The sequence below is a fragment of the Mesoplodon bidens genome (assembly GCF_964165515.1).
Source record: "Mesoplodon bidens genome assembly, chromosome: 2".
NCBI classification, from domain to species: domain Eukaryota; kingdom Metazoa; phylum Chordata; class Mammalia; order Artiodactyla; family Ziphiidae; genus Mesoplodon; species Mesoplodon bidens.
In genome coordinates this window covers 69,253,007-69,275,596 of record NC_138177.1, presented here as the reverse complement: position 1 = coordinate 69,275,596, position 22,590 = coordinate 69,253,007, and the positions used below count along the sequence as shown (strand labels likewise).

The window sequence follows — 22,590 nt, the reverse complement described above, 5'->3', positions numbered from 1 at the left end:
AACCTCTTCTTCTGGCAACATGATCACAATACCCTGCTCTGAAAGAAGCGAGGGAAATGGATGCAGCGGGTGTAAACCAAACCTGACAGAGTGTGCCAAGCCAGAGATCTTCTCCTACTAGGAAACCTCAGCTCTGGGACAATTCTGTCTCTGGGGTTACCATCTGAAATATCGACCCTAAGTTGGAACAGAGAGAAGCCAGGAGCAAGGGGCCTTACCAATTGCGATTAGGGTAGCCATACATGGAGGGCAGGCAGGGCAGGGCCTGATAGGTGGTACGGCCTCGGGCAAAGGTCTGCAGGAACAGTTGCTTGTAGGGGCCAAACTGGGTTACCCCTACTTGGTCATGAAGGAGCTGGAATACAAGAGGAAAGAAACATAAGATTTGGGCTCTGCTACTTAAAAACTAGTTGACAGTGGGCAACGTACTTAACTTCTCTGTACTTGTTTCCTCATCAGTAAATTATATTTAATTATAGGATCTACCTCATTTAATAATACCCATAAAGCATTTATGATAGTGCCTGGCACACAGTCAACACTGAATGTCAGTGGCTGTTGCAGTTGTGGTTGTTATTGTTACTATAGCACATGGCTTAGTGTTCAAAAAATACACCTGTTCATTAAGGGGTGCTCACTTCATCGATGTGAGCCAGAAAGCACGCTATAAATGGGTGGAAGATGGCTGGAAGAATCCACCTTACGAGATTACTAAGCCAGATTGAAAGCACATAAGAGGAAAGCCTTATGAGGCAAGTTTCCTTAGGCAAGACCAAAGACTTCCACGTTAAATATACACCTCTGCCCTTGTGGGTATAATAATTTCCATTTGCTTAAGATGAATCGATCATCCCCCTGGGACCCTAGGTAAGGCACACTCAACAAAAGCCAAGGTAGCTTTAAGACTTACCCGCATGGCTGTTTCAAAAGAGCCTGCCAGGATGTGATCAACTGGAAGCTGAGAGTTATTGCACCAGATCTAACAAGAAACAGAAAACCCAAGACAAGTGAAATTTCGCTCTTTCTCTTCCCAATAGTCCTACTCTGTATCTGTAATAGGAGAGTGTCGATATTATTTACACATTAATCAAGGAGAGCTAGCTCAGAAACACTTATCCCTACAGGACTGTTTCCCTGCTTACCTGAGTTGGGCTGGTTCCCTTAGTCGGGGGCACAAAGAACCCATCCTCAGCCCCACCAGCTACACCAGGGGGTATATCCTAGGGGAAAAAAAAAGAGTGAGTCATTTTTTAAGCCATTCAAGCAATTTGCCCTGATAAATCTAAACATAACTCTACCTTATTCCCAGCCTCTGTTGGGGAGGAGGGGTGGTGGTTGTGGAAGATGACTCTCAAAATAGGAGAAGCTTCCCCAGTAACAAAACGATACACCAAAAGCTCCAATCAGGCAAAAAAGCTTGCTCCCTTTTCATAAGATGACACTGACACAACCCTAGTTAATCTTATTCTTCTTTCTTTCAAATGGGAGATAAGCATCAGACTAGGAGGATCCAGACCCCCTCCCGTTCAGGGACCTCAGGACAGGTGTTGGGGGGGTGATAAGGCCTCCGGCCTGCATAGGGAGAAATGGAGAGAACCTTACAAGGGTGAAAATTCCACATACCAGCTCAGGAGGAAGCTCCAGATCTTCTTCCACATCCCAGCCACCTCCTTCTTCCTGTCCCTTGCCAAGAGCATCATCCCCCAAACCTTCTGTAGCCTCCACAAACCCATCTGTAAGGAAAATCCAGGCTCAACATAGATTCTCAAAGTGACACAATTTTAGCCAAAGGAAAGGAAAACACTGGGATCCTTGTTGGTCCTATGGTCCAGCACCCTGCAGAACTGCCCCACAACCCAGTCCCACTCCAGGGAGCCCATCTGCCCAGAACACTCCTAGAAGAACATGCATACCTTCGTCCAGCTGCAGCTCCGCATCCTCTCCCCAGCCCTCAGTACCAACAGTGTCAATGTCAATGTCAGCAGCCAATGCTCCTCCCTTCCCTACAGAGGGAAGGAACAGAAAGGAGCTGGTTACAGCCAGCTAAGTCTGAGATATGGCCTCCTCTGCAGGCAAACTGTTGCATCCTTACAGAAGCAGGTGCCAATGTTCTGTCCACTTACTGTTTTTGTTTATTTTTGTGATATCTATATTATGCTAACTTGGTTAGCATAGGTTTCACAGAGAGAGGGAATAGAAGAGAGATGAAAACAACTGGCCTTCCTGCCACCAAAAACTGCCTCAAACAATTTCTTACCAACCAGCCTTTGGTGCCAACTCTTGGCATTTCTTGCTGAGATCTTTGCTAAGTTACCACCACTACAGTGTGTACAGGGCATGAGGACAAAGGCTAGATGAGAGGATATGGAAGAAAAAGCAGGACTGGGCACGAAATGCCCAAGGGTCTATTTAGGCTCTCAGCTGGGAGAAACAAACTAGTAGACATAGCCGAGAAAACAGGAGTGTAAGGGTGGGAGTGGTAGTGGCTATACCCACATGACAGAATTGAGGTAGCTGAGTTAGTACCTTAAGATTGTATGTCATGAATGATAAAACACAGAATGGAGAGTATGATTACATATATGGTAAAACCTAAGAAAATACACCAAAATGTTAACAGTGGTTGTTAGTTAGAGCCATGGACTAAGAAACATCTCTTTTTTTCCCTCCTATTTTCCAAATTTTAATGATGCCATAATGCTTTTATTTAGTTTTTAAGACCGTACCGTAACTTTAATTGGCATCTCAGTGTTGCATGAGGCATCACACAGAATAAAGGACAGATGAAAAGGACAGAATAGTTAATGGTACTCTCTAGGACAGCTTTTCAGAAAACAAGCACACAACAAAAATGCTATGGAAGAAGCGGGCACTTACCCTTGCTGGCAATGGAGCCTTCAAAGAACCCTTTGGACACAGTCAATAAGGGCCAATTGGTATCCAATGGCATGATAGGTGCAGGTGGCTGAAGCAGCTTGGCATTAGGGTCAATGTCTGGAATCTGAAAGATGGAAGGTTAAAAGCAAACAGCTCTCAGGAACCATCTAGGGAAGGTTATGGAGCCTCCTTTGATCTCATTTGTTTCTCTGCCTCTCCTGGTAACCAGGTGGGGAGTGACATTTGTAGGTTTAAATAGTCCCAAGATCTCAGAGTTAATCCTGTAATCAGAGATACTTATGTAAATAAAGACTCACTGCCTCCTTCTCTGGGTCAAATGTCTCCTTCAGGCTCTCAGCTTCTTCATCTAAACCATGGGTAGCAGCTGTGAGATAGGCCAGCGACTCTGTTAAGAAAACAGACTTTGTGGTATAGGTACATTTCCAAGTGAATACTGGTGTCCTGATGTCTGCCTCCTGGTCAAGTCCCTGCATAATCCCCTTCCCTTCAGTGTGGGCTGGATCTATTGACTCGCTTCTAATGAACAGTGTGTGGGAGAAATGATGGGATGTCACTTCTGAGATTAGGATACAAAGACTATGGCTTCCATCTTGGGTGCCCTCATTTGCTCTAAGGGAAACCAACTGCCATACTGTGAACTGCCCTAGGGAAAAGACTACAGAGCAGAAAACTGAGATCTCCCAGCCAATAGCCAGTGAGGACCTGAGGACTGCCCACAGCCACAGAGCGAATGTGGGAGTGGATCCTCCCCTACTTGAGCCTTGAGATGTCTGCAGCCTTGGCCAACACCTTGACTGCAGCCTCATGAGAGACACTGAGCCAGGGGCACCCAGCTAAGTCATGCTGCAAACTGAGACAATCAACACTGTTGTTTTAAACTACTAAGTTTTGGGTAATTTGTTATATAGAAATAAATAACTAAAACAGTTGCTTATCCTCAAGATCTATCATCAGTGTTAACAAGAACCTTGGACTCATCCCAGTCTCCTCTCTCTCACATCCCCCCAACCATTCCCCTTCGACAAATCATGTTGGTTCTTTAAACCTTTAAAATATATGCCGAATCTGACCATTGCTCACCCATTCACAGCTAGCACCTTGGTCCACACCACATCTTTCACCCTTCTTATTCCCTAAGGTATCTCAAGTGCTAGTATAATGCTTGGTATACAGTGGGTTCTCAAAAAATACCCCTTAAATATAAAATGAATAAATAAATGGGTGAAACCTCCAGATTTGAAGTAAAAGAATAAAACTCTAATGGCATTCAACCAACCACATTTACTATGGTATCTGCTCCAGGACTTTTTAAAACCCACTTCCCCCAAGATATTAACTATTTTCCTAAGAGTGCCTAGCCAAACTATATTTTCTGGCTGTCCCTCCATTTGGCTTTGAAGAAAGTCTCTGAGCATGGTAGGAGCATGCCGTCTCTTTTGAAAAAATGTGCAATGAAGGGAAATCCCTCACTACTACACATGAATAACTCACCATAAAGAGAAAATACTTCCTAAGGCCCCAAAGGAAGTGAGTCCTGGATACTTACTTTGCCCACAGTTCTTCAGGATCCGTACACGCTCTGACACGTCTCCCAGGTAGAGGGCATTCTGATAATGGCCACTCATGTCCTTTCGGATCTCAGCTGCACCAAGTCAATAAGAGACACCAAGTTAGGTCTTCTCTCTCAAGTTCTCTCTTGCCTCTATTTGCCTTCTTCCTTCCCCCAAGGACCCCTTTTCCCATCCTTAGTTTCTGGGGTCTCACCAATTTTCATCATCTTGCGAAGTTTCTCTAGATTACCAGTGATAAGGTACAAGAAGGAAAGTTTGTCAAAGTTTTTGGTGCGCTGATAACACATTTCCACAATCTGGTGGTTCCCCTGTAGTAAGGCCACTTCTCCCAGCTTTTCCCAGCAATTCTTGTCATCCAGTGCTTTGGCTGCTTCCAGAGCAATCTAAAGAATCCCAAGAATTAGAGTTAACAGGTTGGAGGTTATTGTGACTCAAAACCAGGGACTACAGTCAAAATGTCCATCTCTAAGTAAATCTCCCAAGGAACTCTACACTTTCAATCCTCCTAGCTTTGTTTTCAATCTAATACTACTGAAAATTCAATCAACAAATAAGATCCCTTAGGATCCATGGATAGAAGAATCACATCACATTATCCTCCTCCTCAGAAATTTACTTTTACAACAAAATCATCTTCTAGCAGTTGCTGATTCCCTAAGGCCAATTCTTGCTTAGCTATCATATTTCCCATTTTCCAGGTTTGAAGATCCACAGGGGCTCCTCAGAAGAAATAAGAAGGAAGTTCAGAACTGGAAAGTCAATTTTCTTTAGGCTTCTCCCCATTTAAAAATAATGCCTATAGATTCTAGGCCTCAACATTTAATAAGTACTCCTTCATCTAAGCCGCCAGTTAGCAAGTCAAATGTCAAGGAAATAATGAAATTTTTCAAATTCTATGCTATCTTGGTCCTGTTCTAAAAGTTACTGAATTCAGATTAACTCAGAGCGACAACAACAATAGAAATGCTGGGGCAGAAGCAAAGATGGGCAAACAGCAACAGGAAGATAGCTCAATCTAACAACTAAAAAAATTCTAAATTCCATTATATTGGCTGAAGAAGCAAGCCCAGAATAATGTCTTCCCAATGCCACCCTAACCCTCTCACCTCCTCTACAACAATATGGGGCTTATAACCATACTTCTTCTCTCACCTCAATGTTTCCACACTCCAGTGCCAGACTAAAGCGAGTTTTCTCATCCTTGACGAAATGCAGTGCCACTTCAGGATATCCCTTCTTCTGGAGATATGCAATGATAGACTGGCCCACAAGTTTGGCGTTCCTTACCATGTGTAGTACCTAGACATTTGGGGAGGGTTAGGGCAGGAAATAGAGATCACTTATAGGAAAAAAGGAGTGCTGCCCTTCTCAATACTCCTAATATGCTTCCTCATTTCATACCTCATCATATTTTCTGTTGATCAGGGCCAGCTTGAACTTGAACTCAGTTGGATCAATGGTGAGCACCCGAGGACGACACTCTCTATCTAGGCAATATACATTGTTGCCCTTCACCCGTGTGACATAGATAGGTAAATCCAGAGTTCGGATGATCCCATAGTCCCTAAGAATAAGAGTTAGAGAGCACAACTTTAAGCCAGTGTAGGAGTAAATTCAGCCTGTAAAGAAATAAAACAAGCCTAGGACCCAGCCTTCTATCTTCTCATTACCCTTTTGTCAAGTGTCATTTGAACAATAGTATAGATGGGAAGTGATTCAAAAAAGAGCAGAACTAAATGCCAAATTAATTTATTTTATTCTCTTGTATGAAGTGGGAAAAGATGGGGCAGATGGTATGATTTCTCTTTATAAGCTAGTACTCTAGGATCTAACAGACACAGCTATCAGAACCAGACCAAAAGTTAAATCTTAAGTTCTGATATATAATCACTAGGCCACTATGAACAGTTAAATCCTTCCTTATAAGCTATAAGTGAAAGTGGAAGAGAGGTAGATGTGAAGACTTCTGATGTACAAAGAAATGATGCAAAGCACATAATATTTTAAACTGAATAAAAATTAAAAGTTTACAGATTAAAACTTGTGGCTATAGCTAACACAACACTTGATGGATAATTTATAGTGTTAAGTGCATATACTATATTAGAAGAAAGACTGAAAATTAATGAGGCCTACATGCTTAATATTAGGAGAAAGACTAAAAATTAGTAAGCATCCAACTCAAAAATTTTATGGCTCTTTTTTTTTTTTTTGCAGTACGCGGGCCTCTCACTGTTGTGGCCTCTCCCGTTGTGGAGCACAGGCTCTGGAAGCGCAGGCTCAGTGGCCATGGCTCACGGGCCCAGCTGCTCCGCGGCATGTGGGATCTTCCTGGACCGGGGCACGAACCCGTGTCCCCTGCATCAGCAGGCGGACTCTCAACCACTGCGCCACCAGGGAAGCCCCCCTTGTGGTTCTTTTTAAAGTTAAAACAAAGAGTGTACTTAGAAGGAAAAAATAAAGTCAATAGTAGAAATTAAGAAATAGAAAACAAAAGTACAATAGAGAAGTTCAATAAAGGCAAAAGCTGGGTAAAACTGATAAACCTCTCATGAAGCTAATTAAGAAAAAAAGGATGGGGACTTCCCTGGTGGCAGAGTGGTTAAGAGTCCGCCTGCCAATGCAGGGGACACGGGTTTGAGCCCTGGTCCAGGAAGATCCCACATGCTGCGCAGCAACTAAGCCCGTGTACCACGACTACTGAGCCTGTGCTCTAGAGCCCACGAGCCACAACTACTGAGCCCACGCACTGCAACTACTAAAGCCCGCCTGCCTAGAGCCCATGTTCTACAACAAGAGAAGCCACTGCAGTGAGAAGCCCATGCACCGCAACAAAGAGTAGCCCCCGCTCACCGCAACTAGAGAAAGCCTGCGGGCAGCAACGAAGACCCAACACAGCCAAAAGTAAATAAACAAAATAAATAAGTTTATTTTAAAAAAAAAGAAAAAAAGGATGAAATGGCAATAATAGGGATGCAAAAAGGGATATCACTATAGATCTTGCAGAATGAGGATATGCATAAATGTTTTTAAATGATCAAATTCCCAGAAGAGTAAAATTTACCAAAATTAACTAAAAAGAAATAGAAAACCCCTACAGTCCTGTAATTATTACACAAAATTAATTGAATCATATTTTAAAATCCTCCTATAAGTACCAGGCCTGAATGACTACACTGGCAAATTCTACCTACCATTCAAGGAAGAATTAATTCCAATCTTATACAAACTCAATGAGAGAACAGATGAATAAAGTATATTATTTTGCTTATTTTATAAAATTAGCACTACCTCAATACCAAAGCCTGACAAGGACAGAAAGGAAAAGGGAAATCACAGGGCAATCTCACACACATATATATACAAAGATGCAAAATCCTAAACAAAATACTAGTGACTGAAACAAGCAATATTTGAAGAGGGTAAAACATCATGACCAAGTTAGATTTGTATAAGGAATACAATGTTGGTCTAACATTTAAAAAAAATCAATTTAATTCACTACATTAATCAACAAAAGGAGAAAAACTGCATGACTACCTCAATATATGCAGAAAAGGGGTTTAAAAAAATTCAATATTCATTTGCGATATAGCAAAGAAATTCCTCAGTAGATAAAAAGTATCTAGAAAAAATTTACAGCAAGCTTACATAATGCCAATACACTGAAAAGTCAGCCTGTAAATTGGGAACAAGACAAGAAAGTTTGCTATCACTGTGTTTATTCAGCACTGTGCTGGAGATCTTGGTCAGTGCAGTAAGACAAGAAAAATACATAAAAGAATAAGTGCTGGAAAGAAGAAACAAAAGTGTCATTACCTACAGATGCTATGAGTATTTGAAAAGAAAATATAAATGAATAAATTAACAGAATTAATAAAGAGTCTAGCAAGGTCTCTGAAATAAAGTTAATTTAAAACTTAGTTGTGGGGCTTCCCTGGTGGCGCAGTGGTTAAGAGTCCGCCTGCCAATGCAGGGGACACAGGTTCATGCCCCGGTTCGGGAGGATCCCACGTGCCGCGGAGCGGCTGGGCCCGTGGGCCATGGCCGCTGAGCCTGCGCATCCGGAGCCTGTGCTCCGCAATGGGAGAGGCCACAGCAGTGAGAGGCCCGCATACCGCAAAAACAAACAAACAAACAAACAAACTTAGTTGTATTTCTAAATATCGGGAAAAATTAGAAAATTGAATTTTTAAATGGATACTATCCATTTACAAATAGCATTAAAAACTATCAAGTGCCTAAGAATAAATCTAAACAAAGAAAATGCAAAATCTCTATGGATAAAATTATAAAGCTTTATTAAAAGATGTTTCAGAAGCCCTAAATAAATGAAAAGCTACTATATCATGTTCACAAATTAGGAAACTTAATATTGTAAAGATAACAATTACACCCAAAATCCCCAAATCACATACAGATTCACAATCCCAACTGAAATCACAATAGGGATTTTTGCTTTTTGTTTTTTGGGGTTTTTTTGGCCATGTCGTGAGGCTTGCAAGATCTTAGCTCCTGAGACTTCACTCGTGGCGCAGTGGTTAAGAATCCCCCTGCCAATGAAGGGGACACAGGTTCGAGCCCTGGTCTAGGAAGATCCCACGTGCCATGGAGCAACTAAGCCCGTGCGCCATAACTACTGAGCCTGTGTGCCACAAGTAGTGAAGCCCGTGCGCCTAGAGCCCGTGCTTCGCAACAAGAGAAGCCACCGCAATGAGAAGCCCGTGCACTGCAACGAAGAGTAGTGCCCCCCTCACTGCATCTAGAGAAAGCCCGCATGCAGCAACGAAGACCCAATGCAGCCAGAAATAAATTAATTAATTTAAAAAAAAGAGAGAAAAATCAACTTTCTTAAAAAAAAAAAAAAATCTTAGCTCCCCAACCAGGGCCCAGGAACTCCCATTTGTCTTTTTTTTTTTTTTTTGGCATGGAATTTCACAAGCTAATCTAAAATTTATACTTTTTCAAGACAAAAAATTACTTAAAAATATGCCTTTTCAAGGCAAAACTAATTTGAAAATAGCCTAATAACTTAAAAAAAAGTAAAACAAAGTGGGTAAGATTTGTGGAACTGCTTTACCAGATGTAAAGACTTACAAGACTATAATACTTAAGACAGTGTAGAATTCAATCAGAGACAGACCACAAAAAACAGATCCTTGGGACTTCACTGGTGGCCCAGTAGTTAAGAATCCGCCTGCCAATGCAGGGGACACGGGTTCAATCCCTGGTCCGGGAAGATCCCACATGCCGCAGAGCAACTAAGCCCATGTGCCACAACTACGGAGCCTGCATTCTAGAGCCTGCGTGTCACAACAACTGAAGCCCACATGCCTAGAGCCTGTGCTACGCAACAAGAGAAGCCACCGCAATGAGAAGCCCGCACACCGCAACGAAGAGTAGCCCCCACTCGCCGCAACTAGAGAAAGCCCACGTGCAGCAACAAAGACCCAATGCAGCCAAAAATAAAAAAACAAAAACAAACAACAGATCCTTGCATTTTTGTAAACGTGATTCATATATCACAAAGATGGCTCTGCAGAACTATGGGGAAAGGCTGGTTTTTTCAATACCTGATGTTGGTACAAAACTGAGTGTCCTTATGGAAAAAGTAAAGCTGAGCTCATGACACCTCACACCATACAAAAAAATCAACTTCAGGTAGATTACAGACCTAGATATAAAAGGCAAACTATAAAGTTTTCTTAAGAAAATATAAAAGAATGCCTTTATGATTCTGGAGTCAACAAAGATTTCTTAAATAGGACACAAAACCTGATATCCATATAGAATGAGATTCATAAACTCAACTACATTAAACTAAGAACTTCTGTTCATTAACGGATATCAAAAGAGAATCAAAAGACATACTATAGGATGGGAGGAGATATTAATATTTGCAACACATAGCCCTGACAAAGGACTGATATTCAAATATACAAAGAACTCCTATAACAAAAGAACAAGGATAACTCATTTAAAGAAAGGATAAGACTTGAACAGAATTCATAGAAGAGGAAATCCTGATGGATGGCTAAATAAAAAGTTGTCCAATCTCCTGGGGAATCAGAGAATAGCAAAGTAAAATTACAAGATACATCGCACATCCACCAGACAAAAATGAGTCTGACAAAGGCCAAGTGCTGGCCAGCGTGACAAGCAAAGAAACTTTTATACAACGCTGGTGGGCATGCAATTTGGTAAAACCACTCTTTCACATTACCTAGCAAATGTGAAGATAAGCACGCTCTATGACCTAGCAATTCTGCTCTAGAGAGAAATGTATGTGCATATGAACCAGAATTCATGGAAGAATGTTTAAAAGAACATCATTTATAATAGACAAAACCTAGAGATCACCCAACTATCCCTCTAGAATAGAACTGATAAACTGTGGCATATTTATATAATAGAATATTATACAACAACAAAAACAAATAATCTAGAGCTACAACATGGATGAATCTTACAAACAATATATTGAGCAAAATAAGCAAAATATGAAATAATATATTCAGCATGATTTAATTTACATGAAGTTCAAAACCAGGCAAAATTAAATCATTATTTTAAGACACACACTGGGTGGTAAAGTTGCAAAGAAAAGCAAGAAAGAAATTACCATAAAAGTCAGAACGTTATCTTTGAGGAAGAGAGAGGGCTGTGATCAATAGGGACCACATGGCAAAGGGCTTCTGGGGTGTCAGAAATGTTCTATTTCTTGACTTGGGTGGCAGTTACACAGATGTTCATTATGTAACTATTTGCTATTTCATATATTTATAACCTATGTAATTTTCTATATTTGTGTCATATTTCACAATTTTAAAAGAGTTGAAAAAAGAATGTTTTGATGCTCCTAGCACATATATGCCAGACAAAGCTTTTCCACGAAGACAGTTCAAGGAGGACTTCAGTACGTCTCCTGAGACAGGACAGTGATTTTAAGAAGCCACTTTCTCTCATTCTGTATCTCAGATAATCAACTTACCCAGTGGTGACAGCATATTTGATGTGGTTGCTTGTGGTGTAGATAAATACCCCACTCTCATCCCAGGCCCCACTCTTGACACGAATGTTCTCATGAATGTTACACAGAGCCTCCAGTTTGCGGTTACAGATCACAATGGCTGTAAGAGGCAAAGGACATGAGTGCTCTGCTGGACAGGGTGAGTGAAGTGGACTGGCAGGGATGGGGAGGCAGGGACTGGTCTCTAAATCAGGGTGGACATAATGAAGACTTACCATGTTTGGCCAGTAGTGCTACATGGGACATGTCTGCTGACCAGATAACATATTTCACCTTGGAAATCTTCACAGATGCCAGAGTCCTGGGATAGAGAGAGAAGGGCAAATGTGAGTGGACCTGATTCCCTTATTCCAGGTTATGACCTACCTCCTTTTCATCTCCAAATTAATGTAAACTGAAATTTCTTAAAATAATACCGAATAAACATTTTCTGTATTACAGTTCAGTGACTTAAACATTTGGCTCACATTGTATACTTCCCTCTTCCTCAACTCCCTGCCCCTCATTCCCATGTATTATTAGGGACTTGTGTACGTCTGTTTTCACCAATGGACTATAAGCTCCTTTAGGTACAGGAACTATGTTATTCATTTCTGTGTCCTTATTATTCTAAGTCCCAAGAGCATTCTTTGTTCAGATAATTGCTCTGAAAACAAATAAGCCCCTTGTTGTAATGCTAGTGTGTATGTACAGGATGGAGAGTGCTCACAGAGGAAAAAAAGTGGTTAGAAAGAGTCTTGGAGTTATAGCACAAGAAGTGGCTAAGCCACAGGTCAAACTCACTTGGGGGAAGAAAAGCTCCCACTAAAGATTTCCACTCTCCCCCACTATATGTCTGTCTGCTTAGGGGCATCTGACATGTTACCGCTTCTGCTGTACGTCAAAGAGCGTGATGGATTCTGCGTCTCGAAGCAGGAGGTTGCCTGTGCCAGCGTAAAAAATCTCATCACAGTTGGGCACCTGTACCTTTTTGGTGATCTCATTCTTGAGATTCTTGATCAGAAGCTGAAATGAGTATATAAGGTGGGGTTAAGAGAAATACATGTAAGATGATGCCAGCTGACAATGTCCCTCAGCAATTATTCCTTAGCTTAAATAAACAAAGTATTTTTTTTTCTGTCTGTCCAGTTCAATCACCACTCTACATAGACCACTCCAACTAAGATCCTCTCCAAGGGTCTTGATAGCTTTTTGGGGTTTTTTCCAATTGAAATATCCTGAGACGTCCAACTAAAATCTGAATTCCTCAATCAACCAGAGACAGAATACAGCACTTCTGAGGCTTAAATTTTTGTTAAATATTTTCTTGAGAGAGCTCTGCTTAACTTTTTTAGGACCCATTACATTTTAAGTACCATCAGAGGTAGTAGAATAAGAGGATCTACTCCTTATCTAGCTCACCTATTTCATTTTTTGGGTGGGGGGTGGGTGGGGGCTTGCCACCTGGCTTGCAGGATCTTAGTTCCCAGACCAGGGATCGAACTCGGGCCCCAGCAGTGAAATTGCCAAGTCCTAACCACTGGACCGTCAGAGACTTCCCAGCTCACCTATTTCAAATTTGATGTTTTTCGGCTCCTATGTTATCAAGAGTGACTTTAGCTTGGTTCTTAAGCCCAGAGCCACAGTGATCATCCACCCAATCAAATCAATTTTAAGGCCTTTTTTTTCCCAAGGGGTTTGGGGTAGCGTTAAGGAGAAAGCAGCCAATACACGAGGACCACAGCTGCCCAGGGCAGAGTAAGGGAAACAAAAAATGCTCTTTATTCTGCAATGCGCAGGCCACTGCCACCACACTCTCCAAATTAATTTCCCTTTTTAGTCTTAACTCACCGAATGCATCCGATCTAGGACAGCAAACCGATTGCGAGCAACCCAAACAGCTGTCAGGCCTGAGGATCGTTTCCCTTCAGGAGCTGGGAAGAGCAAAACCAAAGGGCAGGAACATGTAGTAAGCTACTGTCAGATGACAGAGTCAGGTGCCATGAAGCTGCCAGTCTTGCTGGCTGCCATGTTGGCTTTGCCAGTTCAGCTGCTTCCTAACTCATTCAGCCATAACCTGAGGCTACTGTCAGTGACTTTTCCCCACCAGTCCCCTCCAAACTCCAACCTCCACCCCTGCCAAGCCTCTTTTCTCTAGGCCAAGTGACTGCATTTCAGCCAACACCATATACTGGCAGAAGGATCACCCCCATCTTGGGAGACAGCACATTCCATCAAGCTAACGAGCAGGGCCTCGCTGGCCAAGCTGCGGCACAAAGCAAGCAGCCTGTGAGTGTCTTGGACCTCCTATCTCAACAAGCTGGAGTAGAGACAGAGTCCCCTCTCCAGGACGCAGCTGCTCTGCTGTTTTTAACATGCAAATGCTGAACTCCTAGTAGAGTAGGATGGGGCAGAGCGCTCCTAACTAAATCCAGGAAGCTCTATGCTGGGCAGTATTTAGCACCAAGCTGATGCTCCATAAATGTCAATCAATCACTCAACAAAGTTACAACATGTTTCTCAGTTCCCAAACATTTCACTGGATGATTAGAATTCCGAACGGGTACTCCACACTCTGGGAAACTTCAAAGGAGATACACAGAAGGATGTGCAGAAATACTCTTTTATCTATTAGTATCAGCAGGAAACTGGACAATATGTGCTGGTCAGCCTTGCCAGGCCACCCCTTGACAACCAGGGGTGTCAGGCAATTTACAAAATTAATTATTATCACAACCAACACTCCCATTTTCCAGGGGCCGAAGAACCACACTATTCAAGCCTTTCCTCTTTCTCTTCCTCTGTGCTGTACCTTTATTCCTTTAATAATTATTATCTCCCTCAAAAAATGGAGAAGATAAAATAAAAGTGGTTATAAGACAAAACAAAAATATTTTAGACTCTATTAATTGTAAACAGATGGGGAAAAGAAGCAAGGGGATGGGTAAGCAGGACCGAACAAAAAAAATTGGTCAGTTGGGCTTCCCTGGTGGCGCAGTGGTCGAGAGTCTGCCTGCCGGTGCAGGGGACGCCGGTTCGTGCCCCGGTCCGGGAAGATCCCACATGCTACGGAGCGGCTGGGCCGGTGAGCCATGGCTGCTGAGCCTGCGCGTCCAGAGCCTGTGCTCCACAACGGGAGAGGCCACAGCAGTGAGAGGCCCACGTACCGCACAAAAAAAAAAAAAAAAAAAATTGGTCAGAAATGGCTTGACTGATTAATTTATAGGGGAGGCTTTGATTTATGGATATCAAAGACATACAGGTTTTCTCTCTTCTCACCATGACCACACTTATAGGAGAGTGATGATATTAGCAGCAATAATGACACAGTGGCACCCACAATAGGACAGAGCTAGCAAAATATTTCTCAGAATCTGTTGATTTGGTCTAAAATATCATGAAAGTATGGTACTAAGAGTGGGGACCTGAGGAACAAACCTCTGACCTACAAACCAACTGGAGGGAGTACACTAAAAGGAGCATAAATGAGACTCAAATCTATTCTGAGAATGTTTTGTCAGCAAGTTCTAGCAGAAAGGACTAAAAAGGGATGGTGGTGATGGAAGAGGTAGGCAGGGGTCTCAGCTGGATCCGGAATCCCTGGTGGGGTGAGGGGCTGTTAACAGCCTCATCTTTCTGACATGCAAAAGGAAACAAATCGGATCTGGATATGGATGGGAGAGCATAAGTCCCTAGTCCCAGGATGAGACACTGCAAGATTGGAATGTTTTTAAATAAATGAAACTACCAGGGTGAAAGTCACATTAGCTGACAATAAACTAGGATAACATGCTGTGCTGAAAGAGAAAATGGAGAGTTTCTAATAACCAAATTATAAAATATATATATCTAGCTGGAGTAATAAAATGGAGGAGGAACATGAATATTTCACACCACAGTTGCCTCTGATGCAATTGTCAGCAGCACCTGCCAACAGACATGAATGATGTGGCCATGGCCTGGGGACTGTGAATGTGAAAAACTTGAAGAGGAGTGATGCTATGGGTGAGGAGAGCTAGGAGCAGAGTCGGGTATACAAAGAGAATGCCTACCATCAGGATTCTGGGAGTCGGCATCCTTGGGGATGGTGTACAAGTCATAGGTACTATTCTCTAAATTACTGGCTCTCTGTAGAGGAAAGGGAGGAATAGTTAGTAAGAGAGCACCCAAGATACCAGTTTACTCTGACATAGAAAACAGCACCATTATACAGACAGCAACCTGAAACTATACTTTTCACACCTTCCACTCAGAAGGCATTTGAATGTTTCTACAGCTAAAATTATAGGGCTCGTTGCCAAAGAATTCAGCATTCATGTCACCTTATTTTTCTTTTATCTTCCAAAGATGTAGATATCTTTTGAGTGAAAGCAAGGACGGCTTTCTATTCCACAAATTAACAGACTAAGACCCCAATATTCCAGTGCCCTACCTGAGTATATTCATCAACTTAAAAGTCTGTTTGAAGGTAAAAAAAAGACATCAAAGAAAAAACATAAAAGAAAAGTGCCAGGAGGAAAATATGGGGCTGTTAGATATTGGAGAAGAACTGGGATCAGACACTAGACACCATATCGGGAAAGACAGGTTTTCATTCTTCTGACTTGGCAATGAAGGCACTGAAATTAGAATGTCATTTCTTTCTTTTTTTTTTTTTAAATTGTATGGCAAGAAATGAGGAGGGCTACTTGATGACCCCCAAAGGTAACACCACTGAAAGGAACTCTTCTCAAAATCAGCTCTACTATTTTCACCCAAATGGAGGGAATCAAGATAAGCATCTCCTATGAATAGGATATAGTCCCAAACATTCTTTCAAATTACTTTCAGTGATTTGGGTGATTCATCCCAACGCTCCATTAAGTTTAGAAGTTGTTAGCCATATGAAAGATGTAAGTACACAAACCCTTAACATGTTTATGACAGCTGAAGACTACCTGGTTTGAGCCTCTGTTTACTGTTTCAGCTCTCTCAAAATGACCATTAAATAGTTTCTAAGAAGCCATTAGAGATCCTCTAAGGGCATGAGAAAGAGACCTATGGGAAATGAGGAGATCCTAGGAGGTTTACTTACTGTACACAGTAGGACTGCATTTTCTGCTGGATTGTATGACATGTTGAACACTGGAAACTTGGAACCACTAGAGATATATATACAAAAAACAGAGAAATTAGTAAAAAGACATAATGACAATAGGAAAAAAGGAATTACTCCTACACCTCCTACTTACCTCATCTTTACAGATATATTTATCATTTTTATAATCAGAAATAAAAATAAATGAATGTTGCATCTATTTCTTCCTTCCTTTAAGGCTTAGGGACTCCCCTATTTCAGCTTTGAGCATGGAGTTTTAAAAAAGCACACCTAGTACAAGTCTACTTATCCAACAGAAGGTATGGTTAGCACTCACTGTAGTGAGTGGGATTGATTCTTCTTGGGTACAAATTCCTACACATAATTGCAGTGGATACCACAGAGTAACATGATGTGATTTGTCTCTGGCTAGTTTCTCCTGTCCCTTGGAGTGATAACACAAACCAATTTTTTTATTGTAGTAATGCTGGAGGGTGGTTATCAAACCCTTATGCCAAAGCCTGCCACCATGAATGTTTCAGCATGCTGATACATCTGGCTTTCCAAGAGGATAGTTCCTTTTGCCAGGCACCCTAGATAGTATAATATCTTCAGAGTTAAGAGTTTCCAAAGACATATATTCTGGTTTAGAGTTGCATGCATTTTGCTGAAAAGCAAAGGGAGAGGTATAGAAAAGAAATGCTAAATAAAGGCAAAGAGGCCTATCACCAAGTTGGGCTACTCTCAACCAGGAAACTTTCCCTGATTTTCAAGACACCTGGCAAACTTGGCAGTATGATTTCCATTCCACAGGGTCTCTAGCATTGTCAACAGGGAAGCCCCCATTGGCCTCATGGCCACCACCATGCTCCTGGGGATTCTATCTGTGACAGGAGATGAGATCCAAAACGTTGTTAAAAGAACAGACTCCAGTTTGTGAGTATTGTTTCATGGTAACAGATGAGACACTTTGGAGGGAAGAAACAAGTCTGATTTACCTCCGCAACTGCATCACAGCTACATCTTTGGAGCTGTTGAAATCCAACTGACGTAAGAATCGGTCCTTGACATAATGAAGCATATTGCCATGAACAGCATAGGCTGGCCGTTCCCGTTCCAGTTTAAATACAATCATGCCACCATCATGGCCTGGGCCATAGGGAAAAGGGAGGAAGAATTAGCTGTACGCAAGAAAGAAAACTGGAAACAGGAGATAGACAAAGATGACGACTGTATATGTATGCTAAAAACAAAGTTAAGACAACTAAATGCATTCTTTATTTGCCTAAATTCTCACAATTCTTGGAATCTTTATTCAAGTAAACACCTGTAAATCATTTACCAATACTCACTCTATCATACTGCCACATTAGACAAACCCTCCTCTGTGTTCTCCTAGCTGCTTTGTACAAACCTCCCTCACAGCACGTACCATTCTGCACTGTAATTGTTTAGGTATATCACCCCCAGTATACACTGAGCTCCCTGAAAACAGAAATTACAATAATTTCCATCCTTCCCCAGTCAGTATCAAATAACAAACATAAAAGGTAAGTGCTGAACAAATGGATGCTAGTTTAAAAAGCCTTTCTGGTTCTGTTTTTTAAAAATGTTTTGCTTTTACCTACTAACATTATCCATCACTCAGAAAAACCTTCAGTCATTGTCCTCCCAGTATACACTCCACACATAAATCAGATCATGTCACTTCCCTACCCAACACCTTCCAATGGTTTTCCATTCTTTCAGAATAAAGTCTTAAATTCTAATGGCCTACAAGGCAATGCCCGATCTGGCTTGGTCCTACCTCCTATTACTTAGCCCCTTACTGTGCTCTAACTGGCCACTTTGATGTTCCTCAAACATGTTAAACATTTCTCATATCACGGTCTTTGCATTTGCTGTCCCCACTGTCAAGGTATTTATCATTCCCCTTCACTTTCCTGAACACCCAGTATAAAGCAGCAGTCCCTACACTCCTCCCTCTCTATCCCACTTACTTTTGCTTAACTTTCTTTTAAAGCAGTTTTCACCATACATTGTTTTATATATTTATTGTTTTATAGGTCTACCTCCCTTCACTACAAATAAAAGTTCCATGGCCTCAGGTGTAGCACTTTCCAGTGACTGCCCCACACCCACTCCAGCCCCAGGCACTCCACCAAGAGACCACACTCCCCAGGGACTATGCCTGCTCAGATGCACTCCAGCCCCAGCAAGCCTGCCAAAGCTGCCAGGTGCAAACAATCTACACAGGAATGCTTTCACCCTTTAAGGCCACTCCTTAAAAGACCAGGAGAGGTAGCTGTTTTGCTTAAATTCATAGAAACAAAAACCAAAAGTCAAACAAAAGGGAGACAGAGGAATATGTTCCAAAAGAAACAACAAAATGACCCCCCAGAAAAAAACCCCTAATGAAACAGAGATAAGTAATTTATCTGATAAAGAGTTCAAAGAAACAGTCATAAGGATGCTAACCAAACTTGGGAGAAGAATGGAAGAATTCAGTGAGAACTTCAACAAAGACTTAGAAAATATAAGAAAGAACCAATCAAAAGTGAAGAATACAAAAACAGAAAAAATATGCTACAGGGAATCAACAGCAGATTAGATTATATGGAAGAACAGATGAGCAATCTGTAAGACACAATAGTGGAAATCACCCAATCGTAATAGCAAAAAGAAGAAAGAATTTTTTTTTAAATGAGGAGAGTTAAGGGACTTCTGGGACAAAATCAAGCATACTAACTTTCACATTATAGGATTCCCAAAGGAGAAGAGAGAAAGGGACAGAAACCGTATTTGAATAAATAATGGCTGAAAAGTTTCCTAACCTGAGGAAGGAAGTAGATATCCAGGTCCAAGAAGCACAGAGATTCCCAAATAAGATGATCCCAAAGAGATCCTCACCATGACATATTATAATTAAAATGGCAAGAGTTACAGATAAGGAGAGAATCTTAACCCATTATTGGCCGGGGGATTTTTGCAGAAACTGATGCCTGTGGCCAGCGATTTGTTATGTAAGTGAATACTGAAACATCCACGTTTGAGTATAACTATCAACAACTGTTTTTGCACTTAATGTATTTCTTTGAAACTCTGTACATGTCTTACTAAAGCATTCTAATATTTCATTAGAGTGTGACAGGCAGTACAGCAGGCACCTCTGTGCAGAGGAACAGAACATCTATTACAAATATATCGTGTTTCACTGTGCTTTCCCCTGGAAGAGCAGACTCTACACTTCCTGGCGGCATTTTTTTTTTAATTTTATTTATTTTTGGCTGCGTTGGGTCTTCATTGCTGCACACGGGCTTTCTCTAGTTGTGGCAAGTGGGGGCTACTCTTTGTTGCAGTGTGCAGGCTTCTCATTGAGGTGGCTTCTCGTTGCAGAGCACAGGCTCTAGGTGTTCGGGCTTCAGTAGTTATGGCACGCAGGCTCAGTAGTTGTGGCCTGAGGGCTCTAGAGCGCAGGCTCAGTAGTTGTGGCACACGGGCTTAGCTGCTCTGCGGCATGTGGGACGTTCCCGGACCAGGGCTCGAACCTGTATCCCTTGCACTGGCAGGCAGATCCTTAACCACTGCGCCACCAGGGAAGCCTCGCGGCATTTTTTTTTTAGTCCTGTGGGTATTATTTCCTCTAGAATACGTTCTTTTATTTTACCTGATAGTCGACAAGGTGGATCTTTGTGGGGGGCTCTTTTAGAAACACCACAAGAAGGACCAGGTGCGGGACTACCACTATATTCACCAGAATGGTCAATTACCCATTCTCTAGCTACTGCTAACAAAAATTGCTTGTAAGTCATTTTATTCTGTGCATTAAGGCTACAATACATTTTAAACGCATTGAATAAACTGCAATTACTGAAATAGAAACCCACTTTCTTAAACCATTTTCGAGTTTTCCAGAGGATACTGCAGTTTGCCAGGTATTGACTGGATCAATCAACTCCTTTCATAGGTTTATTATACTCTAATATACAAGTGGGCTTAGTCACCTGATGGTCAGTCCTCCTGTCTTCTTTTCCTGTAGATGCTATGGAGGCATAATGAATAGTTGTCATCATGCAGACTAGCCTTTTGTCTTTCCATATAAGAAAAATCACTTTTCCCATCCATAAGAATGTGATTACTCCCCTCTGTAGATTTTTAGATTTCTCTTAATTGGTTTGGTAGACCATGATTCTCTCTTATAGTCCCACAAACTCTGGTTTTATTTTTCAACAATATTTCAGATGTGGACACACTGCTGTAATAATTGTCTTGGTAAATAGGGTGCCATGAACCAAGATAAGGTTGTAGGACCAGTAAGATTGTTTCTTGCAGTTTCTATCCTTCACCCATGTAAATCTCAGGGTTGCATATATACCCAGTTTCACTTTCGTTAACCATCCTGACCAAACTTATTTTGTAAGTTTTCTGGGATTATAGGTTTTGAATCTGAGTCGTCCTCTCCACTTTATCATTGCCTCACCAAGTGATAGATCTTGTTTGGGTATATAGATCGATGGAAATTTTGGTAGAAAATAATCTAAAAGAGGTTTAACTTTTGAACCTCTGTCTGCAGGAAGTGGAGTTTCTGAGTTATTGTTAAAGTGAAGAAACATCATTATTTTTTCGAACCTTCTTCTCGTCATAATCTTTGGCAAGATAGGTGTTTCAAGTAAGGGACCAGTCGGCCAATATTCTTTCTAGTATGACTTTCTTATTTGTCCCATCAAAATTATTAATCCATGGGGCTTCCCTGGTGGCGCAGTGGTTGAGAGTCTGCCTGCCGATGCAGGGGACACGGGTTCATGCCCCGGTCCGGGAAGATCCCACATGCCGCGGAGTGGCTGGGCCTGTGAGCCATGGCCGCTGAGCCTGTGCGTCCAGAGCGTGTGCTCCGCAATGGGAGAGGCCACAGCAGTGAGAGGGCCGCATACCGCAAAAAAAAAAAAAAAAATTAATCCATGGAAGCAACCTAAATGCCCATCGACAAACAAGTGGATAAAGAAGATGTGATACATATACACAATGGAATATTACTCAGCCATAAAAAGGAACGAAATGGGGTCATTTGTAGAGACGTGGATGGACCTAGAGACTGTCATACAGAGTGAAATAAGTCAGAAGGAGAAAAACAAATATCATATATTAACGCATATATGTGGAATCGAGAAAAATGGTACAGATGAACCAGTTTGCAAGGCAGAAATGGAGACACAGATGTAGAGAACAAACGTATGGACACTAAGGGGGAAAAGTGGTGGGATGGAGCGGTGGTGGGATGAATTGGGAGATTGGGATTGACATATATACAGTAATATGTATAAAATATGTAACTGATAAGAACCTGCTGTATAATAAAATAAAATAAAATAAAATTCAAAAAAAATGAAGCTTCATACCTCTTAAAAAATTATTAATCCAAGAAACTTCTTCATGTCACTATTGGTTACATCAGTCCATTATAAAGCCTTATCATACTTTTTATATGCTTTTTCATTCTGTTGGTGATACAAGTTTGTTTGAGAAGCAACCAACTCAAAAAAGTTGTTACCAAAAATTAATTCTGTTATTTCACTAACACTTTGCAGGTTATTACATTCAATAGTTACACCTGACATACCTGTAAAGTCTTCTAATTTTTATGAAATGTTGTCTGCAATCCACTCTTCTGCAGAAGCAAGGGAGCATTCTCCAGCACCATGAGTTTCATTTTCACTTTCCATATCAGAATCAATCACTAAGTTTTTTTGTCTTTTTGTTGGTCTAACATTCACACTGTGTGAATCAGAACTATATTCTGAAGAACTATCATCTTCTGAGACACTAGTATATATGTCACTTGGACAATCAGAGAAAGTATCTGCATAAAATTCACCGAAAAATTCTTCTTCACTCAAAATCTCGCAATGCATCATTTCTGAAAATTTTATGGTAACAAACTTGTGTTTATAATATACACAAGGTTGGAACAAAAACCTAATGAAGCAAAATGCAAATGGTAACGACAATTGTAAGTTGTATAATGAACGCTTGATCAA

At 41.3% G+C, this 22,590-nt stretch overlaps 1 protein-coding gene across 1 annotated transcript in view; it reads right to left on the bottom strand.

Annotated features, from left to right (window-relative positions):
- COPA (COPI coat complex subunit alpha) overlaps positions 1–22,590 on the bottom strand; it is a 50,873-nt gene that overhangs the window by 2,722 nt on the left and 25,561 nt on the right. Inside the window, exons 11-28 of the mRNA XM_081225902.1 lie at positions 17,554–17,704; positions 16,553–16,619; positions 15,531–15,606; positions 13,330–13,412; positions 12,365–12,504; positions 11,715–11,800; positions 11,461–11,599; positions 5,871–6,033; positions 5,622–5,768; positions 4,663–4,852; positions 4,445–4,540; positions 3,195–3,283; positions 2,878–3,001; positions 1,914–2,003; positions 1,624–1,733; positions 1,143–1,220; positions 911–979; positions 219–355 (exon numbers count right to left, since the gene is read on the bottom strand). Coding sequence (XP_081082028.1) covers positions 219–355; positions 911–979; positions 1,143–1,220; positions 1,624–1,733; positions 1,914–2,003; positions 2,878–3,001; positions 3,195–3,283; positions 4,445–4,540; positions 4,663–4,852; positions 5,622–5,768; positions 5,871–6,033; positions 11,461–11,599; positions 11,715–11,800; positions 12,365–12,504; positions 13,330–13,412; positions 15,531–15,606; positions 16,553–16,619; positions 17,554–17,704 — 2,035 coding nt within the window. The remainder of the gene's footprint in view (positions 1–218; positions 356–910; positions 980–1,142; positions 1,221–1,623; positions 1,734–1,913; positions 2,004–2,877; positions 3,002–3,194; positions 3,284–4,444; positions 4,541–4,662; positions 4,853–5,621; positions 5,769–5,870; positions 6,034–11,460; positions 11,600–11,714; positions 11,801–12,364; positions 12,505–13,329; positions 13,413–15,530; positions 15,607–16,552; positions 16,620–17,553; positions 17,705–22,590) is intronic.